General features: G+C 38.6%; 1 protein-coding gene across 1 annotated transcript in view; it reads left to right on the forward strand.

Moving 5' to 3' along the window:
• The window catches only part of LOC150080929 (opsin Rh4-like), a 33,027-nt gene extending 19,816 nt beyond the window's left edge, over positions 1-13,211 (forward strand). The window contains exons 4-5 of the mRNA XM_090381365.1: positions 2,932-3,323; positions 12,812-13,211. Coding sequence (XP_090237491.1) covers positions 2,932-3,323; positions 12,812-13,177 — 758 coding nt within the window. The 3' untranslated portion in view covers positions 13,178-13,211. The remainder of the gene's footprint in view (positions 1-2,931; positions 3,324-12,811) is intronic.
• The last annotated feature ends 509 nt before the right edge of the window (positions 13,212-13,720 follow it).

Raw genomic sequence — 13,720 nt, forward strand, 5'->3', positions numbered from 1 at the left:
GCAATTTTCATTATTTTTGCCTCCCTACTCTGTGAAAAGGCCATTATACTATTAATTTTTCCACCTCTGAGAGGCCTTTGTAAGTAGCACAGTTGGTATTATCACCGTCCTCCCCACACCGGGTTGAAAAGACGTGAATTCAAATCCTATAAATGATGCTAGGAGTTTCGATGGGCCTTTTTCACAACTTGGCTGAGTTAATCAGTCTCAGGTGAGGAAAGCATGGTTTTTTCTCCAGGAAACTGAGATTTTTCTTTCAGAAAACAGCAACGCGACCACAAAACACAAGCCATTTATAGACATATTATATACGGCGCGATATGGCCTAAGTTGCTGATGTGCCTAAAACCCTACAAGAACCAACCAACTACTGAGAACTGGCGACTGAGTGCGATCGCTTTCAAGGTTCTATCTTAGCATTGCCCTTATAAAGTGTAGCAGGACACTGAATTCGTTTGAGTGATTGTCGCATGACTGGCGGTGGCCACACCGAGACGTTATAATCACTAATAAAAACTTAACGACACTAGCTTTCATTCAGAGCTTGGTATGTTTTATTAAATTAAAAATAAAATACAGGGTTGCTAAAATTAAAGTATCTCTATGTAGAGGGCTCTGGAGCGAGTTCTAAGGCTCGTACTGAAGAGAAATTTGGAAAACAGGTACAATAAAGAATGTGCTCGCCATTTGTCAAAAAAAAAAAAAAAAAAATTAGTTACAAAATTTTTCACTGTATGGCACGTTACGATTATGCAAATAATCGTAACGCGATTATTATCATAATTTGCATAATCTTAGTTACGATTATGTATTCAACCAGGTAGAGGTCGAAAAGTCAGGTGTTGCGGTACTGTCCTTACAAGATGGACATGCTACAGCAGCTAAAGCATGGTGATGCAGATATTCGTTTCACATACGCACTTCAGTTTCTGGCGCGAATGACAGTGGATATCACTTGGCCATGGAACATCCTTTGGAGAGATGAAGCCCACTTCTGCTTAAATGGACAAGTGAATACGCACAACTGTCGCATTTGGGCAACAGAAAACCCTCTAGTTATCCAAGAGGTCCCGTTGCATTCTCCAAAAGTGACAGTGTGGTGTGGATTTACGGCCACATTCATGATTGGGCCACCATATTTTTTTGAACAGGTAACACCGATTGGACCCCGCAACTGTCCTGTCACTGGACAGCGATATTATGAAATGGCAAATTTCGCAATACCAGAGCTGCAACAACGTGGGTGCCTTCAGGATACCATATTCATGCAAGATGGTGTGCCACCCCACATCCACTGTTGTGTCCAAAGATTGCTAAGGCAACACTTTACAGACTAATGGGTCATCAGCCGTTGTTTCCAGACATATTGGCAACCCCGATCACCGGACCTCACCCCATGCCTTCTGGTCGTGGGGTTTTTCGAAGAACCAGGTGCATCGGGAAGGATGTTAAACTCTGGCAGATCTGAAGGACAGCATTAGACGTCATGTGCTGGTTATTCCAGTTGACATGTTATGTTCTCCTGTAGAAAATGCTGTTCTTCGAATGGAAACTGTTGTTGACCAAAATGGAGGACACATTGAACAATTGTAACGCTGTTCAAGTGATTTGTATTGCCACAGCGGCATATAGTGACAAATTTCGTAACTATATATTTTTTTCCAATAAATGGCGAGTGCATTCTTTATTGTACCTGTTTTCCAAACTTCTCTTTAGTACGAGCCTTAGAACTCGCTCCAGAGCCCTCTACATAGAGATACTTTAATTTTAACGACCCTGTATATTAAGCCTTAGGCCTCCACAATTGTGAAGTTGTTGTTGTAGTTGGGTTTGTGAGCATCAGCGACTAAGGCTATATTGCTTCTTGCATATTGTTTGTAAATTGCGTGTATTCTGAGGTCGATTTTCTGATTTGCTGGACGAAAAACCAGAGTTTCTGGGAGAAAAGAGTGCTATCTTCGCCTGAGACAGACTAACTCAGCCGCGTTGTGAAAATGGTCCGTAAAAATTCCTCATGTCATCGACTGAAACACAACTCAGGTCTTTTCTACCCGCTGTGGGGAGGACGGTGATTCTACCAACTGTACTACTATGCGGGCAATTGTGAAGCAAATTTTGAAATGAACCTTCAGTTACCTTCCCCAAAAAGAGCCGGTTTTTAAATACATACATATACTGTATAAAGGTAAACAACCCAATCACGTAAATGGTTTCCATCTGCGCATGCAGTTTATATTAAACAAAGAGCGAAACGAGAAAATAACATATTTGGATCAGCCTTCGTTTCAAAATTCCCATACTCACCCCCCAGTCTTCACCCTCCCCTCCCAACACTTTCTCTTATACAGCGACTGCCCCACATGTCCAAATTTAAATCACATAAAATTTTGCCCGACCTTTTAGGCTCTCTAGAAAATAGTTCTTTCGGCGTGAAACTACACGCAGCGCTTTCTAAATGCAGTGTTACCGAAATCAACCGTGATCGTTCCAACCTTTATTTTAGGTCCTAGCCACCGAAATCCCAGGAAAGTAAGTGGCAGGACCTGCCAGAGTATAATTAGTATCTTGGTACATCCGGTCGGCGTCCCCGTCGTTAGATATGGAAACACCGGGTCCCACTAGGGGCCCGGCTGCCAACAGGCCGGATGAACAATGGGCACAACAAACTACATATCACATGACCTATACATTACTTTTAAACCTCTGTCATAGACAGGGTACTGTCATTCGATACATAGAACCTACGAGGAGATGGGAGAAATCCCCGGAGCCGTCTGACCCTCAACATACCTAAAAAAAAAAAAAAAAAAAAAAAATTAAGATTAATCGAGAGCACTATTGTGAAATATTGATTAATATTGATATTGAACTGCAGACGTTGATGGGAAAACTGAAATATTTACTTTGTCTTCTTACTTTCTTCTTCTTTAGGTTGCATAGTGTATGGAGTCATAGGAGTTTATTCTGGATTGGGATCAGCCTTCTGCAATGCCGTAATTTCATACGACCGTTATCGGGTCATCGTCTGTCCCTTCAATGTCAGTAAAATGACGCATAAGAAAGCATTATTTTTGTTGCTAATTATATTCCTGTACATAACCCCCTTTGCACTTCTCCCAGCATTCAAATTATGGAATCACTTTGTTCCCGAGGGTTATTTAACTAGTTGCACCACGGATTACTTCCTGCACAATCTCAACGGCCGTTCATATATTATCTGTACTTGGTTCTTCGGCTGGTTCATACCTGTCTGTATCATTGTCAGTTGCTATTTTCGTATATACTCAGCTGTACGAAACCATGAAAACGAATTGAAGGAACAAGTAAGTATCAAATAGATATTGTAGTTTAAAGCAAATTGATAAAGTAACTAGGATTTGTACTTTTGATTAAAGTTGATTATTGTCAACAAATTGCGCTAGGAAAATACAGGAGTTTCGCTGCTCGTCACTCCTTTGGAGAGGTTTGGGTTCGAATCTTGTTATTCGATGGAGGAATGGAATCTACTAGCTCGGCCCCAGATAAAGAATTCTTACGTTGGGCCTGAGTTAGCCAATGTTAGATAGGGAGTAGACTTTCCCCACTGAGATTTTCCGAGTTTTTTCATCGCACACATTATGCAAATCTCGTACACCTCCAAATTTATCAAACGTTCAAGTGTGAGAACTTATGAAAAGAAGACAAATATTCTGTTTCAAGGATATTTGTTAATAAATTAAATGGATTTACAAAATATTTAAGATTCGATAGAGCTCTGTTTTCCTAATGCAGAATACCTTGATCTGTTAATGAAATTTCAAATGAAGAAAATTAAATATCTCAAAATGTTCAAAAAGCCTATGGGAAAAATTTTATTTATACATGAAGCTTATTTAGAATTTAAGCAGAGGAAATTAAAGTGAAGCTACGTTAGTGTATTATGTATGTAAAGGAGGGTCTGTACGAGGGATCCTGACCGGCATGAAATTAGCAATATTAAAATGGCAGCAGGTTATTCATTAAAAAAAAATTGAGCCTAAAGGTAAGTAAAGTCTCGAAGTTCATAGCATGAACCCAGTGATTTTGAAGGAAAAAAAAAATTCAAATCAAGTTATTATATTAGGGTTACCCGTAATTGATTACATAAACCTGTATTTGTATCTGTAAATTGCGTATGTTCTCTGGTCGATTTGCCTGTTTTTCTGTACGAAAAATGGCCCAGTTTCTGGTAAAAAAAAACCTTGCTATCTACGCCTAAGACCGACTAACTCAGCCACGGAGCGAAAAAAAGCCCAAGGCAAATATTGTTGGGATATCGGAGACGTGGTGTCACACTGACATAAGCAGTGCAGAATTGGATTTGGGGAGTACAGTGTGTACAGAAAGGAAAGACAGGACAATAAGGGAAGAGAATTAGGCTGTTAGTTAAGAAACACATAAAATCAAAGGAAGTGCATCCAGTTGACATAGATGGACAGTGCAATGTTGAGTCAGTATGGTGTGACATAAGTACTGGGAAAGCAAAATTGAGGTTAGGAGTGTGTTATTGGCCTAATGAATCTGATGAGTATAATGAGCAATTTTGCAGAGAAATAGAGTGGGCCAGTAAATCAGAATGTCTTATAATGGAGGATTTTAACTTTTCAGATATTGTCTGGAACTTGTGATTGGTCACTCGCACACTAACAAGACTTTTGAAATTATTGGATTATTGGATGACTTTTCTACAGCAACATCTTCGAGAGGAAACTAGAGGGAGTAATACTCTCGATCTGATTATCAGCAGTGATTATTCATGCATTAAGAATTTTCAGATAAAGGAACCACTAAGTGACAGTGATCACAATGTACTGATTATGCCAGGGGCTCACATCTGGTGAGTTTGGGCTTGGCACACTCAGGATCCTGAGCTGGATATCATCATCCTTCTCTTTTTTGGTGATTCCTTCTACTTCTCTCTCTCTCTCTCTCTCTCTCTCTCTCTCTCTCTCTCTCTCTCTCTCTCTCTAAGGGTAACTCGTAATTTTCCTTGCACCATATAGCTAATAATAATAATAATGTGGAAATTACTTAAAGATGTAACTACCATAAAGGCTAAAGGGAAGGGCTTTTGCTTTCGTAAAGGTGACTATAGGGATCTCAGACAGTTTTTAAATTCTGTACAGTGGGATCAACTGATGATGTTACCAACGTTGAATTCTAAATGGGAAGCCTTCAGGAACTTAATTTTGGCGGCTACTAGGCTTTTCATTCCAACTAAGAAATACTTTTCAAAGTTTAGGCCTAAATGGATGTCAGACGGACTAATGAGGCTCGTGGCAGAGAAGACAAATTTATGGGATGCATATAAAGTATCAGGTGACACAGAAGCCTATGGCAGGTATAAACTAGTCTGTAATCAAGTCACAAAGGAGGTTAGGCAGGCGAAGGCAGTTTAAGAGAAATCTTTGGCGAAGGATTTAAATAAAAACAGCAAAGAGTTCTTTTTTTTTTTTTTTTTTTTTGTAAATTTTAGAAGGAAAGGGATGAATCAGATTGGACCACTTGACATAGATGGGTAAACGGAGTTGCCTTCCCTTTCGGCTCCCTTCACCCCACTCTGACAGCAACGTGAACACGCCCCACACAATCTAAAATCACCAATCTAAATTAATTTTGCCCAACATTTTGGACTTCTCCTAGCGTTTCCCGCGACGCGTATGCGATTTTTTTTTTATAGGTCCTAGCAACTGAAATCTCAGGAAATTAGGTGGCAGGACCTGCCAGAGTGAACTATATACTAGTGGGTACCTGGTCTGCCTCTACGGAGCGAAAGTGCGGCAACGTCGGGCCTCAGTAGGGGTCTGGAGGCTAAATGACCAGATGAACAACGGTACAAGGCATCACACATATACAAAGTCCATACACTTTTAAATCTCTGGCTTTTCCAGTCAACTGGTTCACTCACAATGTAAACTACGCGGAGGTGGGGGAAACCCCTGGTGCCGCTTGACCCTAAACACACTTTACACTTAACATAGATGGGACACCACACTTCCATAATCCATATACTTTTAAATCTCTGGCCTTCCCGGTGAACTGGTACACCCACAATAAAAGCAACGCGGAGATGGGGGAAACACCTGGTGCCGTTAGACACTGAAAACACTTACACTTAACATAGATGGGAGTCCGCGCGGTAGCACAGTGGTATCGTCACCCTCCTCCCCACATCGGGTGGAAAAGGCGGGGTTCGAATCCCGTCGATGGCGCGAGAAACTTTAATGGGCTTTTTTCACTCCGCGGCTGAGTTAGTCGATCTCAGGCGTAGATAGCAAGGTTTTTCCCCAGCAACTGGGGTTTTTTCGTCCAGCAAAACAGGCAAATCGACCAAAGAACATACGCAATTTACAGACAAAATACATATATGGGTATGTATTAGAAATAATGGGTGGCCCTAATATAATAATTTGATTTGACCACCTCGAGTGGGCGGGATCCAGTTATATTAAAGGAGGCAGCAATGGAAGTAAGCAAACCCTTAGCCATAATTATGAGAGTTTCCTTGGACTCAGGGAAGGTCCCCATGGACTGGAGGTATGCAAATGTATCACCAATTCACAAAGGGGTTTCAAAAGGTGACACAAGTAACTATAGACCTGTTAGTTTAACTTGTGTTCCGGGGAAAGTAATGGAATCACTGGTTAAAGAAGCATTGCAGGATCATCTAGACAAGACTTCAGTTATAGTCAGACGTAGCATGGGTTTGTTAAAGGGAGGTCGTGTCTGACCGATTTGATTGGATACTATGATGTGGTCACAAAGGAACTGAATGCCAAAAATAATTTTGATATCATATACTTGGATTTCAGAAAAGCTTCTGCTACTGTTGCACATGGAAGAGTGGTGTACAAATTGGAGAGGTATGGCATTAAGGGTAAGTTGCTACAATGGATAAAGGGATTGTTGAGTGGGAGACGACAGAGAGTGGTAATCAATGGACACTGCTCTTCGTGGACAAATATTATTAGTGGAGTTCCCCAGGTTTCGGTGTTGGGCCCATTGTTGTTTTGTATATTTATCAATGATATTGATGAAGGTATATCAGGTTTAATGTCCACGTTTGCAGATGATACAAAGGTTGGCAGGGTTGTCAAAAACAGTAAAGACAGTATGCTACTCCAACTGGATCTACATACGTTCGGCAAATGGGCTGAAAAGTGACAACTGAACTTTAACATTGACAAATGCAAAGTACTGCATATGGGTAGCAATAACTCAAGAGAAACGTATCAACTGCACTCAGGGAAGTTGAAAGTGAAAAAGACCTGGGGGTAACTGTGCAGTCAAATATGAATTTCGCTGAGCAGTGCAGACGGGCTGCCAGGGCAGGTCATGGAGTCTTATCAATGATATATAGGAATTTTGCTAGCAGGGACAGGGAGGTGATTATTCTTATACAAGGCACAGGCCACAATGGTCATGCCACACCTAGAGTGCTGTGTATAGGTCTGGAGGCTTCATTTTAGGAAGGATGTAGAGTTGCTGGAACGAGTACAAAGAAGGGCAACAAGATTGGTGAGTGGAACAAAGGGGTGCTCTTACCAAGAAAGGCTTCTGCAAATTGCAGCGCCTGGAGAGTAGGCACCTGCGAGGTGATCTGATTGAGTTGTACAAGACCTTGAATGGGTTGAGCAAGCTGAATGCTGATGGGATTATTCCTCTTACTCAGATTAAGAACCTGAGTGGGCACAGATTCAAATTGAGGAAAGACAGTTGTAGAATAGATGTGCGGAAGTTTACCTTTAGCCAGCGGGTAGTTGATTGGTGGAACAGACTTCCATCTTTTGTTGTGGAAGTTGATAGCCTAAATAAATTTGGACAGGTATTTGGAACGAATGGTGGTTTGAAATGAAAGGTTTTTTTTTTGGCTGATGCTGCATAAGCTTGCTTTCTTGCATCGTATGCCTCTACTAATGCTAATATTCATTGCATTAATTAAAATATTCTTAATTATCAACAATTAAGGGTAGCAAAAGTTAAGTTTTACAATTTTAATTAAAATTGCAAATTATAATTGTAAATTAATTAAAATTTTACAATTAAAATTTAAATTTTAAGTTTTTTTTTTTTTTTTGCAGAATTGATAAACTTAAATAATATCGCATACCAGACTATACAGGGTGTTTCAGTTAAACGTTTCAGAACTTCTAAGAGGGGTAGGGTACATCCTGACAACTCGAAATCATATAGCAATGTGGGGTCGGAAATGCTTTCCTGAAGCAGTGTTTTACACAGAAGCACCATAAAGAAAAGAGACCGTAAGTGAGAAATCGTTTTAATAATACATGAAAAGAAGCAAAAAGTACATGGATTAAAGTAAGTGTTCGAAGTTTCTTCCACGGGCTACAATGCACGTCTCACATCTCCGACGCATGGACATCCGAACATTCTGGAATACTCCAGGCGAATTTCGAATTTCTTCGGCAGCTACTGCGATTCTTGTAACCAGCTCCTCAGCATTGTCAACAGGGGTGTCATAAACTAGCGATTTCATATGACCCCAGAAATAAAAATCAAGACATGATAGGTCGGGTGACCGAGCAGGCCAACGCACGGGACCACCACGTCCGATCCACTGTTGATTAAATGTGACATCCAGGTAGTTACGAACATCTCCGCTATAATGGGCAGGGGCTCCATCGTGTTGGAACCACATTGTCTGTTGCGTCGATGCAGAAATCTGTTCATCTCTCAAAATTTGTGGCAATACTTGCTGCAGAAAGATCAAGTAGATAGGTCCGGTTAGACGACACGGTAACAGGTACGGTCCGATGAGGTGATCTCCCATAATACCGGCCCATACATTGACCGAAAATCGAATCTGTGCTGCACGACGTCGTATTGCATGCGGGTTCTCTACCGCCCAGATATGGTCGTTATGCGTGTTGAAAATTCCTTCCCTTGTGAAGGATGCCTCATCGGAAAACAACACTTCAGCAGGAAAAATGGGATTTGTAGCACATTTTCCAAGGTACCACTGTGCGAAAGCAATACGAGGTGCATAATCCTCCGGTTGCTGTGTCTGGACACGCTGCACGTGAAACGGATGCATGTCTTGTTCTCGGAGAATCCTCCAGACGCTGCAATGGGAAACCCCGACTGCGTTTGCTAGACTTCGTGTACTCGTTCTTGGATTCCCCTGTACATGCTGCAGCACATTCTGTTCGACGGCTGGAGTCCGTGCTGTTCTTACCCTGTCCCTGTCAGCTCTTTCAAATGAACCTCTCTCAGCTAACCTCTGGTGCAGTCTTGCAAAGAAATTATGACTGGGAATACGCCTCGTCGGATATCGTTCCGCGTACAAACGCTGTGCGGCTGGCCCACTACAATTTGCAGCCCCGTACGCCAAATGCATATCGGCTAACTCTGCGTTCGTGTAATCATCCATCCTACTAACTTGGCGTTCTTGTGCGAAATTAAGATTCCGTGCACTAAACTCGGAATTTTCGATTCTGCCCATTGGTATATGATTTCGAGTTGTCAGGATGTACCCTACCCCTCTTAGAAGTTCTGAAACGTTTAACTGAAACACCCTGTATAATTATTATGATCATTCCATTACACCAGTCTGCATTTTAAGAAAAGTTCTCTGATATTTCAGAATTCTTAAAAAAAAAAAAAAAACAAAAAACAATATTTGTGGAGGAACTTGTGGTTTTTTTTTGTATCTTTACAGATTTTACAAATAAGTTATTTTAATATTAAAATATGGATAAAATACTTAAAAGCAGAAATATCAAAGAATGCCCATGCCTGCAAATAACAGAGTGGATTTCTTATACACTAGATTGAGTTAAACTTGAGACTCTTTGATTTCCTCATGCAGCTAGTTTTGATGCCTGTTTCTCTTTTTAGCCTCCAGCAGTAGTCGAGCATCATATTGACTTCCCATCTTCCTTGGTGCCTTTTCTCATTTCCTTTATATTCTAATGGAATCTACGACTAAACATAACAACACACATTACACAAACATTTCAATACACACATATTTGGTCTATATTCGGCAAGCCGGATTGCTCTGTCATGTTCCGTAAGGCGATCTTGGAGACGTCTTGATGTTTCTCCTATATAGCAGCTGTCACAGTCTCTACAAGTGATGCGATATACTACATTGCTGCGTAAAAGAGGTGTGACAGGGATCTTCACACTGGAGACAAGTGAACGTAGGTTCCTGCAGGGTAACTACACGCATTTTATGTTGTAATTTCTAAGAATTTTCGAGATCCGTCCTGACACGCCTGGATAATAGGGAATGTAGGCGGACGGTATACCGTCTTGGTTTGGTGGTCTTGGGTGGGATGTGAGTTCTTGTGCCTGTAATAGGCACCTGCTTAGCACATGGGATGGATAACCACATTTGGTTAGGTCCGCCTTCACACGAAACTGACCAGTCCGCAGTCGCGGAACATTTTTGGGCCACCAACCACGATCTTGATCCCAAACGTGACTTTGAAATAGTAGACCACTCACGACACTTTCGCCACAGCCTATGGCTAGAGTCACCTAACATATTAAACAATCCAAAGGCAATAAACCGCCACAAAGGCATACGTCTACATCCTAGAGACAACCGTTTTAATGCTAGATGATCAGTGGAGTAAAACAGCGCACGTCCGTGCAACAACAACAGCAAATGAATAAAATGCCTCACTCAGCTCATTGCACTTATCCGTTGTATTTAAATTCAGTTGAAAAAGAGACTCGTTAGTCTTGAAAGCTACTGCCTGCTACTTATTATTATATATTTTATTATATTACATTAAACTGGGTTATCATTGTATGTATCTATTTTTTTCTCAACCATGGACCCCAGTACACCAGGCCCATTCGTTACTAATCTTCATCTTTGTTTCTGTTCTATGGTTGCCCCAAAACTCTCGTCCAAATTCACCTAGAACTATAATCAAACATGTACTCTATGAATATTACAGGTGGCTTTATATTCAGCCACCTCACCACCAGGAAGCAATCACCCCTGGGCAGCTGTTTCCTGGCGCTCGTCCCAGGCACGTTTTCCAACCTGGGTCCACTAAAACTCTCATTGTGCAAATTGGCACCAATTCCGTACCCACCCAGGCCGCCCAATCCCGAGTGCCAATAAAAAAAAAAATAATAAATAATAATAAATAAATAAATAAAATAAAAATAAATAATAATAATAATAAAAACAATAAATAAAAATAAAAGAAAAAATAATAAAATAATAATAAATAAATATAATAAAATTAAATAAATAAATAAAAATAATTAAATTAAATTAAAAAAATAATAAATAAATAATTATAAATAAAAATAAAATAAGAAATAAAAATATTTAAATTAAGAAAAATAATAAATAAATAATTATAAATAAAAATAAAATAAGAAATAAAAATAAAATAAAACTAATAATTAAACAAACAAAAAAAAATTCAATTAAAATTTCTCCCCACATAGCTAAAGTAAGCCAGGAAAAAAAAAATGATAATAAATAAAAATAACTAAACAACCTGCCATTCCATTTATGGAAAAACACATTACAATCCTACACCAATTAAGTCAATTACTAATTATCCTGGTGCCAGCATCTTGCATTCTAGTAACTCACTAGATTGCCAGCAAAAAAAAAAAAAAAAAAAAAAAATTATATATATATATATATATATTTTTTTTATATATTTTTTTTTATTTTATTTTATTTTATTTATTTATTCTATATATATATATAAGTAAAATAAAATTATTTTACTTATTACTAATTATAAAATTAATAAAATTAATTGACATGGTTAATAAGTAAATAACAATAATAAAAATAATAATAAAATAAAAATAAATAAATTAAATAAAAATCCTCCCCCTTCACAAGGCCATATTAAGCCAGGGAGGAGGAAAAAAGTAAGCATTTATGAACTGTAAGCAACAGAAAAGCGAGTTCTCTTCTTAAAAACTGATCTTGCAAAATTTTGTAATGCCTGAAAGACTTCTTTATTATCTAAACATACGTACTCTTATCTCTGACAAGTTGTGGCACACCAAGCATTAACTCCCTCCTGTAGTCCTCATATATGGGGCAATCAAATAAAATATGATCCCACGATTCTAGCAATGTGCATGTACAATTAGGATGGAACTTCTAACCCAAAATAAAACAACTTTTGGTTCAAAGACCCATGCCCCGTAATTAAATATGATGTTTCCATATTTGGATAAAACCATTTCTTATTTTTGACATTAGACATTAGGGAGTCCAGTTTTAATTTGGTCAGCTAATTTAATTTCAAAATATGCTCAGGATATAACATCATTTTTTCACAAATGATGTTATATCCTGCCTTTGTTTCGCCACAACATGGTTATTGCAATAACAGTATATATTTGGATTGTTAACACAACCATGGTTGGCATTCTAAAGGCACAGTATGTAAATTATGTTATTAGTAGATATTAGTTAGCATGATTGCACTAGAAAACAACAGCAAAACACTTCGCAGTTTTATATAACTATTAGACATGCGTCAATCACAAAAGATTTGGTGCTCGTTTCGCATATACATGAAATGCCTGTTTATAAAAAAAAGCTATTTTTGAACGTTTTTACTATCACGTACATACAACTATTTTAACCGGTTTAGATTTTTCGAATTAGTAACAAAAGTACACTCAGAAGCACTATGAATTTTGGAAACATCAAAATCTATGCACCAGTGTTTCTAGATGGTATGTTCCGATTTTATTTAGAATACTGGATGGAGTACACACAGTTAACTGCAAATAAGTGATTTTTAAGTTTTCTTTTCTTCCCCTCTAGGCAAGAAAGCTGAATGTAGAGAACCTTCGCTCAAACCAAGCATCAAATGAAACGAAAGCAGAAATTCGAATTGCAAAAGTAGCATTTGGGGTTATCATGTTGTTCCTCTTTTCTTGGATACCATATATCCTAGTAAATTTTATTGCTGCCTTTAGTCCATACGAGAAGAAACTTATCACACCACTAATGTCCATGGTACCAGCTCTCACGATAAAGGCTTCTGCTTGTTTCGATCCTTTTGTCTATGCTATTAATCATCCTAAATACAGAGCCGAGCTGCAGAAGAAGATGCCATGGATGTGTATCAATGAGCCATTGCGAGATAATTCAGATATTTATACAACTACCACAAATGAAAATATTTAGCTTTTGAACATGAGTGCGACTGTCAAGTGGACAATTGGTCTGTAGAATATAACTAATCAACAAATACTGAATAATTATATTTGAATGGCGCATTGCATATGCTATTCTAATAAATATCATAAGCAGTTCAACAGCAATTTTGTAGACTCTGTTAATAATAAATAGATTCTAAATTTTACACAGTTGAAGTCCTTTCAGATCAAGTATATAAATACCGAATTAGCAGAATCATTGTAGACAGGATAAGTATTTGTCAAGTAAAATAACTTCATATTCTCCAATGTTAAATCTACAATTATTAAAACATTTTAATGGCAAACAATATGCCTTAACTTTACAATATTGCGCCACTGGGAAAAAGAAGATTAAACAAACAGGTTGTAGTTAAAATGTCGTTTAATAAACTAGGTTAGGAACAAAAATCAAAAGTAATAAACACAAAAACTCTCGACGAGGGACGCTGTTCTTAAGTTGTGACCATTATTGTAAAAAAAAAACAGAATATCATGAGCATGCCATGGTGGTCATAAGTGGTGAAAATCG

The sequence above is a fragment of the Mastigoproctus giganteus genome, chromosome 9 (genome assembly GCF_048544385.1).
Source record: "Mastigoproctus giganteus isolate SK-2022 chromosome 9, ASM4854438v1, whole genome shotgun sequence".
NCBI lineage: Eukaryota > Metazoa > Arthropoda > Arachnida > Uropygi > Thelyphonidae > Mastigoproctus > Mastigoproctus giganteus.